This window comes from Electrona antarctica (genome assembly GCF_951216825.1).
Source record: "Electrona antarctica genome assembly, chromosome: 7".
NCBI lineage: Eukaryota > Metazoa > Chordata > Actinopteri > Myctophiformes > Myctophidae > Electrona > Electrona antarctica.
In genome coordinates, this window is record NC_136812.1 from 42,984,307 (window position 1) to 43,002,692 (window position 18,386).

The following is an 18,386-nucleotide window of genomic DNA, read 5'->3' on the forward strand; positions in this document are numbered from 1 at the left end:
GGTTAACACGGACATTGCTGTTCCTTGGAGTGGTTGCACCACTCAAAAATAGATGCCTCATTGGCAGCGACAGTTAATTGGAGCCATGTGTGTTGAAGGAGGGGCGGAAGAATTTACACTGGGGGAGGAAGTACGCCGGAAGTGTGGAAGGCACGTTACGTCACGTTGCATCACAGCGCATCTTCTCCGGGACTTACAGACCCGAACGTGCGCTCTGTGACGCACGCTCATGCTTCCGCGGGGCTTCTCAAGGAATCTCGGGAATGTTTTGCCCCCCCTTGAGCACATACGCTCCAGAGCCGGAAAAGGGCGTCTACATTTATATGTCGCATACCATATTGCATACAGCTTAGAGCTTAAGTGCTTGGCAGTTTACACCACTAGAGGCCCAGTAATCGGCCAAAATACCCCTGTATAAAATTTTGGAAAAATGTTCGAATCGCTAAAACGAAAGAAAGCAGCAAATTAAACAAAATTTACGCTCATCTTTTACTGTCTTTAATAACAACCTAAAACATGAACCTTGGTTGAAAAAAACGAAAGTTGTCCTTTTTAAGTTTAAGGATTCGGCTCTACTCACTGTGAAGGTCACATCAGTTGAAATCACTCGACAGAGGATTCTAAAATTCCATCATCAACTGCCATTTATTAGTATCAAACCACTGCTACAAAATTACATCAAACATGATGAAAATGGACTTGCATACGTGCTATACACAATGTAAGCTTTTAAAGTAATTAAAGTACATGAATTTTCTCTTCTTTTTTTTTTTTGACAAATATCAATATATATATCAATGCCACTTAAAGCCATATACTGTATATCATTCCAGTGATCTAGAACCTATAAATGTACAACTATATCCCTGGTGGCTAAAGGACCTTCATACACATTTGAGTAAAGATATTCATTTCAAACTTCTCATCACAGAATTTCTCAGCATGACGATTTTGAGGACTGCAAATAAAACAAAAACAAAAACAAAAAAAGAAACCCTCTACCCCATAATGTTAACGTCAACTTTTGTAGAAAAATAAATAAAATAAAAAATAAAACAAAAACAACAAATATTAAATTTAAACATACTGTATATATATATACACAAAGAAAGGTAAAAAAATAAAATAATACTGCACCTCATTATATGGAAAATATCGCTAATACAGCAATGAAAAGTAAATGTAAATCACTCCACTTTAATAGTGTTTGCAATTGCTTTGAAACACAGAAGAAGAATGGTGCCATAGATATCATGGACTGAATATTGAATGCCGTATACTACAAATAACACATTTTTGTGTCATTCAGTGTATAGAGAACAAAGAGTCATCTGCCACATTGAGGCATGAAGACAGAAATGAAAGAGGATTGTGTTTACTGCCAAGGTCATACTGACAAGAATACAGCAGCTCAATCTGCTGTGAAAGTGGAATTTGCTAGGGAGAGCTCCAGTGATAAAAAAAAAACCCAACTAAATAAATAAAGAAATGAAAGGGAAACACTTCCCACTGTGTAATATATAGTCGACTTCACGTGAAGACTTGACTTAGAACGGCTGCTTTAAAAGCATTATCTTGGGCTGCGCATCGTTGCCTGGCAACTTATTTTCCAGCTCACTGGAAATAATGATGGCAGCTGTCATGCTGTCTGAAAGGCTGACGATTTGAAAGAAAATCAGCAGTGAGACATAATGACGCCAGACATACAGTAACTGACACCCACTCTTCTTTTTGTACCATTTGAAGTGTTTAAGAGAAGTGGAACAAACCCCACAGAGGATCCGTTTCAAAATGTTGGCTCTCTTTTACTTTCTTTTAGCACCCGATGAAGAGCTCGCCTGAAGACCAGTTATGGAGAAAGTCAAGTCTTTTTTTGTGTGTGCCGAGGTCTCACAGTCACAGGAGAGATGGCTCTGGCCTGCATGTGAAACAAAAACAGGTGTTTGTTTGATACTGACAACTCAGTATGCTGCTCAGGAACATTAACGGCAGAGTATGACTAAATCTCCCAGTTTAAAACTGTCAAAGGCACAGGAAGGCTTCTATTAACCACAGGGTCAGAAAGATTGCCTCTCTCAGAACTCTTCCGGTCCCCCTTCTCCCCTCCCTCCCTTTCAGCCACAGATGCCTTTGTGAAAAGAGCAGAGCAGGGTTTGGGGAAAGAGTGGTCTTTGACAGCATGCTAATCATTTCCATAAACCACAAGCATACAGTATCTTGTCGTGCTAATGCTGCCGGTAGTTTTGTCACTCTTCACTGGAATAGGACCCAACTGTATAGACAGTAGGGCTGGGCGATCAATATCACTCATGATTATTCAAAACCTTTGCCTGGATTACGATCAACGACAGATATATATATATTTTTTTTTATTGGAAAATAGCAGCTCTACAAGCTCGTGTCGATTTAGTCGACTATGATTTTTTTTTTTTAGATTTGTGTAAATGATATATATGGGAAAAAAGAAAGAGAAAGAATATATATTTTTTTGGTTATTGCCCAGCCCTACTGAAGTGTAAAACCCATATTCACCCTCTCAGGTCAAATTCAACAAGCGTGTGTTTCAATTAGAGATGTCCCGATACTGTATCGTATCGGGAAAGAATCGGTATCGGCCCATTTTGGTCATATCGGGTCATATCGGTATCTGCGAATATGCCAGACTAACCACCGATCCGACACAGGGGTAAGGGGTTGACACTATGGCAGGTAAATAAAATGTTGGGGCATGTGGAGTTTGCTTTTGAGTTGCCCAAACTGCAAGTGCACATTTGAGTGAGGAGTCTGCTATTTACAACATGAGATAAAATAAGTAATTTTCTTTTTTTTATTATTATAAATATTATTCTCTGGTATCGGTATTCGGTATTGGTATCGGCTAACACAGAAATTATGATATCGGGATCGGATCGGGAGCGAAAAAAGTGTATCGGGACATCCCTAGTTTCAATGTAACTGCGCCAATTATGCTGTCTGTCTCAACATGTTGGGCTCCATACACCCCTGTTGGTAGAATGACACACCAGAATGTCACACTAGGCTGTTTTTTTTAAGTGGTTTCTTAGGTCTGTAGTACTGTACAGCAAAACAAATCCTTTTGTTTGTTTCAATGACCTGATGGACAGTCAGATCAGTTGCCAATGACGGAAAAGTATAATAAACAAGTTTCAAATATTTTGCTGTGATTGTCTAAACTTTCTACCCTGGCCTATAGCCTATACCCTACAGCATTGTACTTGGATAACATGATATGGTACACCATGGAAGTTAAATGAAAAATATGATTTAATTGCTAATGCTAAAGGTATTCTTTTGCGCATGTCGCGTTTTATAATGGTCTACTATCTTGTGCTCAGTGCTCAATTGTGTGTGTGTGCGTGCGTGCGTGCGTGCGTGCGTGCGTGCGTGCGTGCGTGCGTGCGTGCGTGCGTGCGTGCTAATCCAAAGCATTCAGTAATGTACAGTATCAAGCTAATATTACATAACCTGCCTTGGAACAGATTAATTAAAAACAAAGCAAACCAAAACTTTTCAATCTGATAGGTGATGTGGAGCAGATTGGCAACTAGAAAGACTTAACTTCTACAATGAGTAGGCTACTGATTTGACACTGAAATTCATGAATCGCTAAAGACCCTATAGAGGTGCTATAACCAAAGACCCTATAGAGGTGCTATAACCACAGCAAAGACCCTATAGAGGTGCTATAACCACAGCAAAGACCCTATAGAGGTGCTATAACCACAGCAAATTACTAGATACCGCAGGACATTTAACGTATCCGTGAAATACTTTGAAGGCACGTTCAGTACAGTACAGTGTTCCCATATGGCAGACACTTCTGTTGTTTCATAATAATTCAACAGAAATTACGAAAAAAGGGTTCAATCATGCAATCAAAACATTTGGGCATTAAATGGAACTGTATATATATGTATATACCGGTAATCCAGATATCAGGTGAGCTGAAGAGGACACATTGTGACCTTGAAATGGGGTTCCACGCGGTAGCGATAAAACCCAGGGGGGAGGTAAAGTGGGGGCACGGCCTGGACGTAATTGCATGAATATTTAAAATCAGCTTATCTGAAATTTGAGAGTTGAAAGATTTTCCTTCCCTCCTCTCCCTTGAGCTGTCGGGATGAGGCGAGTATGTCTTAATCATGAGGGGACCATGGGAGGTGTGTGTCATGGCCCCCTTCTTTATCAGAGTGATAAGTCAACATGACTTTCCCACTGAAGTTACAGACATACTGTACTTTGCAGCCAAGGTTGTACTCTTTGTCCTTCTCTGCTCCCAGATTGCCTCAAAGCCCCGCACGGTTTAAACGTCTCATCTCAACAGCAATGCTTACAGTTGGGTGCCACCGATATTGTCCCTTATCATTTGACCCATTTAGGCCTGACCTCAACATTTTAAAAAATCCTTCTAAATCCTTCAGTTTTCTGAAATAAATATTTTCACGATTTAAAAAAAATAGCAGACCTACAAGCTCGTAGCGCGCCACTCGGTGGCGCGCTATGAGCTTGTAGATCTGCTATTTTTCAATAGCTAAATTATAACATAATGTTTAAAACACCAAAAGGGGTTCCCGCCCAAAATGGGTTAACTGTCCTTTTGCGCAGATCTCGCAAACCTCAGCAAAAAGAAAAGGACAATATCGATGGCCTCCAACTGTACGTCCATGCCTGTACAGTACAATGCACATGTTGGCACCCTGGCATCACACTCATGGCTAATAAAAACCTAGCTTAAAAGTCAAGCTACGATAAATACAGTGTTTCTCACTTGTAAATGAGACACAAAAATAATTACAGGTCTTAAAGTGGGATCCCCTTAGGTGCTCATTAACACAGATATGTATTTAGGTATTATAACATGACGACTTTTATTGCAAATAATAGTGGTTTGATAAAAGGGACTTGTTAATACCATAGTTCAAAAACAATGAACATCCAATACATTTCATAATGGAACACCAGCATGGTCTGAACTGATTATATCCGTGGTTCTCAAAGCCCCAGGGGTCCGTGAGGGGGTCCCCAGCTAAGTTATTGATAGTTAAGGACTAAATGGACCCTGACAGGTCTGTAACTCCGGGGAGTTCATGGCCTAATGCATACCAAGCTGGGGGTCCTTCAAATTAAAACGCTTGAGAACCACCGACTTAGATAAGCACCAAACATAGCTCCATGTTGACACCAACGCGTGCCAAAGATATAACGTATGACAATTAGCAGTTGTTTCTTTTACTTAATTAAGTCGATTCAGATGAAACACAGAATGTGTAGCCTCGGTGAGCCGTAGGAGGTATGTGTTTTAGTCCAGCTCGCGGTAAAGATCCCTCAAAAGACAATAAAGAGCTTCGAAACGGGTTCCGTTCATAAAAAGTATACGTTATTTTGTAAAATGGCCACCTCAGAAAACACAGGGTTAAGTTTGACATGCAGTACACCATACTCTCTGCACACATCATCAAACACACAGGTGTGCGTGATAACTAGACTAGGCAGCGGCTCTACAGATCAAAAAAGATTTCTTATTTCTTCTCCAAATATACACAAGTAAACTGTATCCTAGAATACTGTAATAGTGCTTCAAACACGCTGTTTCAAAAAGTACATACGTAGATTTGAAATATTTGTTATTTTGCTCTATTTTGTTTGACAAAGGAAAAAAATGTAAAAAATTAAAACAGTTATACTGTAGCATCTCTAAACGAACTTGACAACATTATAAACTATGCCATACTGCGCCTCATTCCAAGTAATTTCACACACTGTATCCAGTTTTACATTTCAAAAGGTGATTTTCCTTTACATGATTTCTTTTTCCAAAGGAAGAGAATAAATATACTTTTGACCCATTTTCAATATACCTTAACATTTAAACAATAATAATAATAATGGTGCAGTCTTTTTATAATCCATAAAAAACTAGTTAATAAGCCTTCAAATACAAACCATGAACAAAATAAAAAATAAAATAAAAAAAGAACAATAATTGTTCAGCATGAAACAAATCACCACATAACTTCAAAGCAATAACAGTGTTTGTGCTTTCAGAAATCCACTATAATGGCTATCTCTTCATGGGAGTAAGAGTTAAAAGTTCACATGCAAATACTTGTGAACTTGTGAATATGTGAAATTCAGTAACATACTGGAGGCGGAGTCCATTAATCGCTGGATGATATGTGACATACCGCAAGAAAACGTCATGCTCACTCAACCTGTATGATAAATATATTGTATCACCCGCAGCTATCTTATCTGAAAACACCTTCAGCACATTCAAATCTGTAACTTGAGACCTTCCCCAACCCCCCCACCCCACCCCCTTCCTCATAACTGCGTAATTCAGGAGGATAAATCTGATAATGGATTTTTATGATTCAATATTCAACACGATGTCACGTCAAACAAATGAGGTGAATTTCAGTGAGCTCCACTAATAACAGAGCCCCAGGAAGTCGTTAAATCCCCAAGTATCCCTCTAAAAGGAGGTTAATTGAATGTCTATGGTACTATTAAGGCATTACTGTATTTCTCTTAAACCCATGGACCGAAGATACACATGGAATGGATGTGCCATGTACAGTATGTACAGTATACAGCGCCTTGCCAAAACCCCATCATTACAGTCATTCTAGTGCTGAACCCTAGTAGATGGACTTCATTACAGTCATTCTAGTGCTGAACCCTAGTAGATGGACTTCATTACAGTCATTCTAGTGCTGAACCCTAGTAGATGGACTTCTCAGCATGGAAACAAAGCCATGTTCTCCCTTGTTAAAGGGGAATCATAAGCCACGGGCTACAGTATATGATTACGCTGGACAAGAGTAGCCCTGGACAGCTTACACACTGATGACACCTGGTTATGGAGGCATGTCAATGACCGTGTGTACAATGAGCCTATTACGCTCATTCAACCTGAAGCCATGTTTGCAGCGATGAGAGGGAAGTGTGTTTGCAACCTGTTAAGTTTTATTTGGTCTAGTATCATTCATTTGTTATAACAGGGGATAAATTAGCTTTGGATCAACCATTGTTGTTGTGCACAAAAATATAAACATGGCGAGTTTATTTTTGTGCACTTTGCAAAGCACGTGCTGCTGCTGCCTCTGCTGCTCATGTTACGAGTTATTAATAATATGTTGCTGCCTCTGCTGCTCACGTTATGAGTTATTAATAATAACATGTTGCTGCCTCTGCTGCTCATGTTATGAGTTAATAATAATAACATGTTGCTGCCTCTGCTGCTCATGTTATGAGTTAATAATAATAACATGTTGCTGCCTCTGCTGCTCATGTTATGAGTTAATAATAATAACATGTTGCTGCCTCTGCTGCTCATGTTATGAGTTATTAATAATAACATGTTGCTGCCTCTGCTGCTCATGTTATGAGTTATTAATAATAACATGTTGCTGCCTCTGCTGCTCATGGTACGAGTTATTATCCTCAGTTCAAGAGTTTAGATATAAATTAAGCCTTACTTAACCACCATGTCCCTATTGCAAAATGTCTACATTTCCAAAATAGTGAAAACAGACAAGTCTACAAGCTCACAACGCATTGGGCTGTGAACTTCTGAGATTGTAGATTGTAGAAAATGTCTATTTTTGCTAATTGTCATATGACAATGGAATAGATATGCGTTTAAACATCTCTTAAAGCTGCATTTTGCTATATTGTGGTAATTGCTAGACCTGAAAATAACACTGTGTGGTGGTGTACAGTATGGTTTAATTTTAGACCTACAGTACCACCTCTGACCACAAGCAATATGTGTCCATGTGTTTTACCCTCCATGCTGCCAACGTCTGAAGGTGAGGCCGGCCTCGCTGAGCTCTTGACATATTTGTGGAAACACCCTGGCACGTCCCTCACGCTTTATAATCTGAGATTCTGGTGCACGAAGACTTCTAACTGCACTAAGCTGAATGGCCGTTTGTTGTACTCTACCATTATATTTTCCTCTTAAATAAAAGGATGTCCTACGTCCTGTAAATTACTGTTGACCATTTGTATCCGCCACCGTGTAAAAAGTAATAACCAATTTAAATACAAGACACAGTTAAACTATTAGTCTTGCTTTGGATGCCGTAGTTTGTTGGTGGGCGCGTGTGATGTTTTTTGATAGACAAGAGACGCCTCGGGGTGGGGGTGGGGTGGAGAGCTGCCTTTTTTTTCCTTTTCAAACACAATAGCTTGTTATCGAAATTCCCCTTGTTTATTTGTGGGGGCCGTGTATCGCACAATGCAGCTTTAAAACCCAATATTAGTTAACTGGTGCAAACACAGCAGATACCATTGGCCTTATAGATGCAAATTGTAAGATTCAAAGTGTTGACTTATATCTAAAATGTTGAATTTAAACATGAGGGATGAATAAAAACCCACGCAATCTCTGCGTGAGTGCTCTGTGGCCTCCGTATACAGTTAAGTCTGTTAACGTCTAAAAGCTGTAGGTCAGGAGCCAAACATAACATTCCAGCCAGAACACTTGTAACAATCTGTCCCAGAGGGAGGTAGCTAATCAGGGTTAAGGAACGAGGGGTTCCTGGTATCATGGGTTGCTTAACCAGCAGCACGAGCAAATAGTGGTAGGTCACAAGCAACATTCTAAAAGTCAACATGTCTAAACTAAATACCCATAGGGTGGCAAAGGTGAAGCATTTACAAGATTCATCTTTAAGGGAAACCAGACAATTCATTAAGGATCTGCTTGGGGAATATAGTTTCTTAATTGGTAAGATTACAAGCAAATTTCCCATATAGTTTTCAAGCACAGGCAGCTTAGCTGTGATGACACAAGCCTCTTTAAACACACGGAAACAAGTGAGGAGACTAGAATATTTCATTTGTCTAGAATACAGCATGTAAACACAGGGCTCCCTTCATCCTGTACAAAGTTGCAAACTGTCTTCTGAATCGATAATGATGGTTAAATGTCTGTGTGATCATTGATCAAACGAGAAGAGCTGGTCCCACTTGGAAAAGAAAAACAAACAAAAGCCTACACTATATTGAAATATAAATGTACAATACAGTATACTTGCTACTTCGACAGCTGCCTGATCAAAGGTGTTGGCCAGGCATAGTAACTGGAGGACCCATTTCAGAATACGACCACGTACACCATCCACATTATTCTTTCATCTATTGAGTAATCATGACAACACACATCCTGAAAAAGAAATCCTGCCATATTCGTATCTTTTTTTTGTTTTGTTCTTTTCTTTTCTTGTTTTGTTCTTTTTTTCTTATAGCACGCTCCATTATCATAATTTGTATTGTTAGGAATCTAAATATATGTCTTTCCTTTGTTCAACAACCCATAATACATTCAATACTGAATACAACATTGGTATGGTAATTGTGTACTGCGAGACTTGGCACAATGGCATCTTTTTTCTGTTCAGCCATTTACAAAACAGAGATGAACATGTCAACGTCGCTCCTTCAGAGAGAGAGAGAGAGACAGACAGACAGAGAGAGAGAGAGAGAGAGAGAGAGAGAGGACTGAAAGGGACTCATTTGAGAGCTTAGCGGGTCTTCTATACAGTGGGACAATGAACATTGATTCACAAAGTGGTCAGACAACCAGAATAGAAAATAAACAGCAGAAAAGAGGAGCAAATAATAATAGCAATAATAATAGTAATAATAATAGTACCGGTCTCATATCATAGTATTTACATGACAAGAGAAATATCCACCAAGAAGAAAATAAAAAAGCAAAGAAATAAAAAAAATTATAACTTCTCCCACACAAAGGAACGGTGATTATGATCATCCCCCACACTGCTCTCAACAAACTGTACCAGATTGGACTGCAGCCATCAGCAATGTCAGAAAAAGGACTCATAAATGCTTGAAGGGGCTCTTTACAGTCATTGTGTATGGTGCCGCCCCTCCGCTAGTACACACTGATGAAGGAGAGAGTCAGGACCAGGTACCGGCAGGCCAGTGGGACTTGTGCACTTCCCGTACTCCCATAGGGTGCGGTGTTGGGGGCTGTTGACAGGGGGGGGGGGGGAACAAGAGAGAGACTGATTAGTTCTGATTGCACATTTTCATTTCTCCTTTGCATCAGCCACCCTCGCCATCTGAAAGCTGCAGTGAAGCTTGCCATGTTGCTCGCCAAGCCAGAAGAGCGTGCCGATGGCAATTACTGACGGTAGTTGATTCAGACCTTGTTCCTCTCCCTGCATGCATCCTCCCCCATTGATTTGGCTCGGGCGGGAGAGGAAGGGGTGGTCAAGGAGGTCGTTTCCCACTTTTTACTGGTTCAGCTTCCCCATGGTAAAGACCAAGGAGAGCAGGTGAGGGCTCTCTGATCTACGCCACTACGACGAGGTCCAGTCATTGCATGCTTATCACGGGCGGCTATAGTTCTTTTCTCTTCTTCCTCGTTTTCGGCGGGTCTTTTGAGCGGCACACCGCCACAGTATTGCGAACAGGGCCTCCCTGGAGAGCGCACGCACAGAGCGAGGGACGGAGAGGGAGAGGGCAGTCTTTCATTTAGAAAGGGGCTACTCCACCTCTGTAGCGCTCTCTTTTGGGACACAGCTTCTTTGGGCTTTCTAGCAGACTATATAGACCCCCCCCACACACACACACACACACACACACACACACACACACACACACACACACACACACACACATAGATATGAGAACACATGCACAGTGCTAACATCAACCCAAGTATACATTGCACAAACACAGGTGCACACACACACACACACACACACACACACACACACACACACACACACACACACACACACACACACACACACACACACACACACACACACACACACACACACACACACACACACACACACACACACACACACACACACACACACACAGAGCTGGCCAGTGCCGTTGTACCTGGGGAAATCACACACTGCATGGCCCGTATCAGCAGGGTACCTATTTACACAGCCATGTAATTAGTTCACCTGCATGTGGAGCCTTGGATGTTGTAGGCGTCAAGTTACACACACACGCACGCGCATGTGCGGACATGCACGCACGCGAGCACGCACGCACGCACGCACGCACGCACGCACGCACGCACGCACGCACGCACGCACACACGCACACACACACGCACACACACACGTACACACACACGTACACATGTACACACACACGTGCATGTACACCAACAATGAAGCACTCCACTCTGGCATTCAAACACCCTAACACAACACATGCACACACTACACTTACTGCAGATTCTGCTTAGATTAATATGGGTGGGTGGGTGGGTGGGTGGGGGGGGGTTCGAAGCGAACACTCCCCTGCTCACGTTCTCTGTCCCAAATCACAGTTTGATCATCCCTTTGTGTGCTCATCTGTGTCTCTTATATACTAATTCAATAAAAACCTGTCATTGTAATGGCAGATGGCCATCTGGGTGTTAGAAGGTACAACGGTGACACGTAGTAGATTCTATCTGTCTTTGCCACCATAATAGCAGTGCTGTGAAAAATATTCCCGACGTGCTAAATAACAAAGCATTTTCCACCAGAGAGGGGACGAGGGAAAGTGAGGGGAGGGGGAGAGGGGTACACATCCCATTATCACCTGACACAGCACAGCTTTTTGCCTGATATTTCAGGGCACTATTTTGCAAGCACCTTACTTGTTGTTTACCCATTACAGTGGAAACTATGGGCCCTTTCACAGATGAAAAGGCACAGAAAAATAGAGGGGGAGGGAGAGAGAAAGAGAGAGATAGAGCGAGCTGCATATAGGGAAGTGCAAATGGGTGCACATTTTGATGATGCATGTGAGATGTATAGGCAGCCTGCATTGAACTGTGTTCATCTCTCTCTTTTACTTGTCTGACTTCCGCTCTTTTTTGCATATCTCTCCCCCCTCTCTCTCCCCCCCCTCTCTCTCTCTCTCTCACCCCCCCCCCTCTCTCTGTCTCCCCCCCCCCCCCCTCTCTCTCTCTCTCTCCCCTCCCACTCTGTCTCTCCCCCGCTCTCTCCCTTTCCCCGTATCTCCTGTGCTCGTGCACGCGCACGGCTCCCATCCACAGCACAGGATAATGACACAGTTTTTCTGGGCTGCGAGCGAGCGAGCGAGCCGAGAGATGGTAACCATAGCAACAGCCCCTGTCCTGCTCTGCTCAGCTGGTCCTGCATGGCGGTGACGATGGAGCCGGGGCTCTCGGTGCGCAAGCGCTGGAAAGAAATCATTCAGGGTGAAGAGACGAGGTGGTGCTGGACTGTGTGTGTGTGTGTGTGTGTGTGTGTGTGTGTGTGTGTGTGTGTGTGTGTGTGTGTGTGTGTGTGTGTGTGTGTGTGTGTGTGTGTGTGTGTGTGTGTGTGAAATATATGCAAATCCAACAATAACCACATTGTAAAAACACTTAACAACACTCCTCTGAAACAGGTTGATGAAGTATTTGGGTTCATATATATCTTCTTCCCAAAAGGACTTTCAAACTATAGGAAGGGTATGGCCTGGTCAGCCTGCAATGACATGCATAAGATCTGGTCATCCCAGCTTAGTAAGATGTTAAAAGTAAAAATATTTAGGACGACCGTTGAGCCGATTCTACTCTATGGCTCCGAGACATGGACACTTTAAATTAGAGAAACGGTTGGATGGCACTTACACCCGCCTTCTAATGAGAGTGCAAAATCTGTCTTGGAAGAGCCACCCATCGACTAATCTAATATATGGCAACCTTCCCCGTGTTTCTTCACTAGTCCGATCCAGAAGAACACAGTTTGCCGGCCACTGCTACAGAGCTAACAATGAGGTTATATCTTCCCTTCTTCTCTGGAGTCCTGCCTCAAAGCAGAAAACTGTCGTTCCCTGATGTCATCACTAGGGACACATGCATCAGTAAGCAGGAACTGGGGATGGCAATGAAGGACCGGAAAGTCTGGCGTGGCATTGTGAAATCCATGATCTCGACCGCGGTCAAAACATGATGATGATGATGTGTGTGTGTGTGTCTACAAGCTCGGAATGCGGCACCAAGCGACGCGTTTTGAGCTTGAGCTTATTGATCTGCTAGATTAGCTTATTTTTTTAATATGAGGCTTCCACCCGACAGTGATGACACGGTGATGGGAAGATCTCACAATGTCCCCTCTCTGTCTCTCTCTTTCAGCACTCTCTCCCTCACTCTCTCCCTCACTCTCTCCCTCTCTCTCTCCCTCACTCTCTCCCTCTCTCTCTCCCTCACTCTCTCCCTCACTCTCTCCCTCACTCTCTCCCTCCCTCTCTCCCTCCCTCTCTCCCTCTCTCTCTCCCTCACTCTCTCCCTCACTCTCTCCCTCCCTCTCTCCCTCACTCTCTCCCTCACTCTCTCCCTCTCTCTCTCCCTCACTCTCTCCCTCCCTCTCTCCCTCTCTCTCTCCCTCACTCTCTCCCTCACTCTCTCCCTCTCTCTCTCCCTCTCTCTCTCCCTCACTCTCTCCCTCACTCTCTCCCTCTCTCTCTCCCTCACTCTCTCCCTCTCTCTCTCCCTCACTCTCTCCCTATCTCTCTCCCTCCCTCCCTCTCTCCCTCTCTCTCTCCCTCACTCTCTCCCTCACTCTCTCCCTCACTCTCTCCCTCACTCTCTCCGAGCTTTCATAACTCATCCCATCAGTGTTGGATCAGCCTGCGGGGCGGCAGCCTAGCTGCTAAAAAAAATACATCACATTAATCTCTTGTACATTACCTGCTTTTCATATACGTGGTTTAGGGAGCCTGCAAGGCAATTACCGTATCCCTGCTCTATCAGACTGTCTGATGATGACCGTATACAGACAATGCACTGCTGCATGCAGTGTATAATTTAGAGAGGGGGGTTCGATGTAGTAGTGGCTTATATCAAATATAATTTTAGATACTTCTTTGTGTCGTTTGATTTGGGGCTTGTTTAATATCCCCCGCATAGCTCGTTGAAAGAGGGCCTCCATTGTTTTGAGTGTGTGGGTTGTAACTTGCCATTTTAATTAACTCCCCAACCAGGAAACCGCCTGAAAAAAACATTTCCCTACTGCTTATTAACATGAAGGGAAGAAGAGGGGAGGGGAGCGAGACAGAGAGAGAGAGGAGAGAGAGAGAGAGAGACAGAGAGAGACAGAGAGAGAGAGGAGAGAGAGAGAGAGAGACAGAGAGAGAGAGAGAAAGCGGGACAGAGAGAGAGAGAGAGAGAGCATTGGTGGGTGGGAGGAGGGGATTAGAGCAAAGGACAGAGTGAGAGAGAAAGGAGGGAGGAAAGGGAGAACGGAGAAGACAGCAAGTGTAAAAGAGTGTAAGAGATTAAAAAAAGGGAGGAGATAAGGTGGTATGGAGAGGAAAGCATGCTAGAGTGAAGGGGGAGAGAGAAATGAGAGAGGGGGGAGGGGGGGCAGGAGAGAGTGAGAGAGAAATGAGAGAAATTGCAACAGCGCTGAGCGCGGGGTGGGTGGAGAAGAGAGAAAGCGAGGGAGAGGCGTGTGTGTCAAGATTGAGCAGCACGTCTCCGGGTTTGAATTTAATTGCCATGTACATCAGCAGTACCAGAAACCCAGACAATATATCACAGAGAAGCTCAACGGTGTCACTGGCACGCTCACAGGGCAAGGAGAGTAGAGATGAAACCAGAAGAGAAAGTGAACAAAAGAGAATTGAAAAGAATGGGAGAACTGAAGAGTACGACATTAAGAGAATTGACGAGAAGATGATGAGATGAGAGGAGAAGAGAATTGAAGAGAAAAGAAGATGAGACGAGAGGAGAATGGAAGAGGAGATAATTGAAGAGAAAAGATGAGAAGGGACGCGAGGACTGAAGAGATGAGATGAGTATTGAAGAGAGATGAGAAGAGACGAACAGAGAAGAGGCAGTACCAAAGGGAGAGGAGCGCCAGAGATAAGCGGAGATGAAAGCGATATGCTTCAATTATTGTTTCGCCACAGAGATGAAATGGGGGAGGGGGGGAGGGGGAGAGAAGAGGCCACCCCTATCTCCTCCCCACCTCAGTCATGAGTCATACAAGCCCTCCTCCCGCCTCCTATCTCCCTCTCTCTCTTTTCCTTTCTGCTTCTGGAATGGAGCCATCAGGTGTAAGTAGTGTGTGACCCGCATTGGGAGTATATGAGCCAAGCTTCCTCCCCGGCTCCATCTCCTCTGTTCTCCTCCACACGCCTCCTCCTCTCTCATCTCGTTTTACTTCTTTTTTTATTTATTTCCTTATTGTCGTAATGTCGCTGACAGCAGACACTGAGGCGCTGAACCGCACTCCGTTGACACAGGTGATGAATCACGCTGCGCTACGTCACGCTGGCAGTCCTGACGATGGGTGTTGCGTTGGTAAAGCTCAATTTAGACTCCATCGCACGACGCCGTCGACTCGCCGACAACAGCGAGTCTTCGACGCGCCGTTAGGTTGAAGATCAGCTCTCGTTGGCAAGTGACACAGTCGTGCGATGGAGTATAAATTAGGCATTACCCACAACGCTGTGCTGTAATGCACTGCAACGTCGTCATTCATGAAGAAAATAGGCCATTGTGTTCATTCTCTTCTCTCTCTCTCTCTAGTATCTATCTTTAGGCCTTGCAGATACAGGCTGCTGTGCCTTTGTGGTTGATGAGAGCACATGCTTCCATTCACAAAAAAGGAACGGAAATAATTGAGAATTAACCTCCAGTACAGTGCCCTAAAATGCTTCATATCTAAAAAAAATATATATATAATAATAATCTGTGAAACACAATACAAGGAAAAAAGGAGGATCAAGACAGAAAACATGGTTGGATTAAAACAAAAAGGACAAATAAAATAGCACCCATGCAGAGCCTGTTGTTCTTCACAATGTCCTTGAATTGGATAAACCCTCCAACGCAACATCAGTCTGTGAATCACCGGCTGGAATTGTGGCCAACGCACTAGAGAACATCCTTTCCACTATTCCCAGAGGATGACGCTTCAAGACAAGGCTTCAGCGAACAAAGGGTCCAGGGGCACAGGGGTGATTGGGGAGGGGGGGGCGTAATGCCCTCGACCATCAATCATTGGCCTATAGCCCTCCTTAAAATCCACCCCCACAAGGAAGCCCACAAGACACGCCTGAGTCAGAGCTGAGCCAGTGTTGGGCCTCGCTGTAAATCGGACTAAATCCTCCATTTGTGAGGAACACAATAGCAAGAGAGGGTAGCTCTGCCCAACCACCGATTTCATATTTCACCCACATACAGTACACTGTGCTATAGCATATTGTTATTATGGAGATAACACCCAAGAGGGTGTTACTGTACCGTATGTGTTGTGATTATGGGTAGAACGGTTGCAGAAATAGGTGCAGCATTCAGCTGAGTACCGTTCAGTAGCATTGAAGTGCCCATAATCACACTGAAGAACTTCCTCAGGGGGATTATGGCTTTCATACCACCACAGATGCCAGTGTGTATGGTCTGAAAAGTTTCCCTCAAAATAGTATCCACAACTAGTATTAAAACACAACGAGTAGAGAAAACCAGACAGACTGCTATAGCTATAGTGAGCTACCCGGTTGGCGAAAGTAGTAATGGAAGTAACATGCATACTGTACACTATTATGCAAGCTGGTTCACGGGAAACAAGCTGGCTGAAACTATGGCCTTCACGAATCACATTGCTTGGCTGAATCAGGTCAATCTACTATGTCGTATAATGAAGTATTAATGTGATATTTTCGTAGTGTACAGTATGTAACGCTGGCAGAAAGAATACAGGGGCTTGATTTATTTGCTGCGCTTGAACCTCATCAAGAGCATTGGCCAATGGCCATCCTTGGCACCTGGTTCCACGTGAAGGCACACTTCACTCCATCGATAAGACATTGACGTTCTAAACTCTCCTGCCTTATTCACACAGTGGTGCACAGATGACTCAGACCTGATTTATACTTAGTTAAGCACTGCAGTTGTGGATTGAAAATAGCAAATCCACGAGGTCACAACACCTTGCGGTGCAACGTTGCGGTCAGCTCACAGATCGGCTTATATTCCATGCACGGCACAACGCATAACCACATATAAACCAGGCGTCAATGACCCATCAGCGCATCCATCTTGAACCATCTCTTTTTCTCTGCCTTCTATCCAACTAGAATGCACATACGGTAAGTGAGTCTGATGTACTGGGTCTGAAGGGAAAAGGCTGGACGTGCACGGCTGGAGCACACAGACCATCTTAACCGTCCTGCCACCGAACACATGGAACACGAGAACCTACTCTTTCTAACTGCTCCGCCAAACACAAATTTCTCGTGTTCTAATTGTTTAATCGCTGTTTGATCGGTTTCGATGGTTAGCTGATGTTGCTACCGCAAACAATACTCTGGGACACAACACACACACTGTCGCGGCCAGTTTGAAGATGCGCGCGCATCCACTTCCCTTCTAAGCCCTGCATTAAAAGCCCTGTATCTCAGAAACGACATTGAGGGGGCAGTTTCTGGGCCAGACAAGCGTTTTCAACGGCCTGTAGCAGGCGCTGTGATACTCGCGGTCGGCTTTATCCACCATCGACCGAGTGAACAACCGGTGAAGACACCACACACATCAGTTTGTCACAGGAACATGGAATTACGGATATTTGGCTCTTCAAAGTAAGTGTTACGCGCGATAAAACCCTGGCAGTACGCGATCGAGGGATGAATTAATGCTAGCGGTAAATGGGTTAAAAAGGTGCAAACAGAAGTATTGACGTTTCAACACCAAGAAGTGTTGTCTTCAGTGATTCAACATGGGGAAAGGGAAGCTATTTAAACACACCTTCCTTCATTATTGCTTGATTGACAACTAGGCTCTGGTGACTGATTGTTGGCTGAAAGGGGAGGGGAGAGCCCAATTTGGCCATGCATTCCTACCTCAATAACATCATCTTTCCCATGATATACTGCATACCCGCAGAATCCCCCCGCTTTGATCGCACATGGTTACCGGGCCCAGGGTGCGCCGGCCCATTCCCACTGCCGCCGGAGCTCATTAGCCCCGCGATCATTTACATTAGCCCCGGTAAATGAAAAGCCTCCATTAATAAGATGGCCTTCAGATATCGTTTACCCGGCTTCCGCTCAGGGCTGTATCTCCACTTTCTCTCCACCCCCCGCTACCTGTGAGCCATCATCAACACCCGGCCGAATGCATTCCAGGGCACCCAGGCACTAATAGCTCGTTTCAGCATCAGTATCACGCTGGTGGCAGAGAGGGAGAGGGGGGGAGAGAGAGAGAGAGAGAGAGAGAGAGAGAGAGAGAGAGAGAGAGAGAGCTAAAGACACAGGTCGAAAGGCACTGAGCGAGGCGTAGAGCTCTTGTGGAGGCGATTGGGCGGGCAAGCTCTGGCCTTCAGCTTGACTTAATCAACGGCTCAGAGGGGCATCTG

The 18,386-nt window shown here is 44.0% G+C and overlaps 1 protein-coding gene across 1 annotated transcript in view; it reads right to left on the reverse strand.

The window, feature by feature from the left end:
- Positions 1-7,389: 7,389 nt before the first annotated feature.
- Positions 7,390-18,386, reverse strand: part of negr1 (neuronal growth regulator 1) — a gene marked incomplete at its 5' end in the record, with an annotated part of 215,152 nt that continues 204,155 nt past the window's right edge. The window contains one exon of the mRNA XM_079506224.1: positions 7,390-10,026. Coding sequence (XP_079362350.1) covers positions 9,929-10,026 — 98 coding nt within the window. The 3' untranslated portion in view covers positions 7,390-9,928. The remainder of the gene's footprint in view (positions 10,027-18,386) is intronic.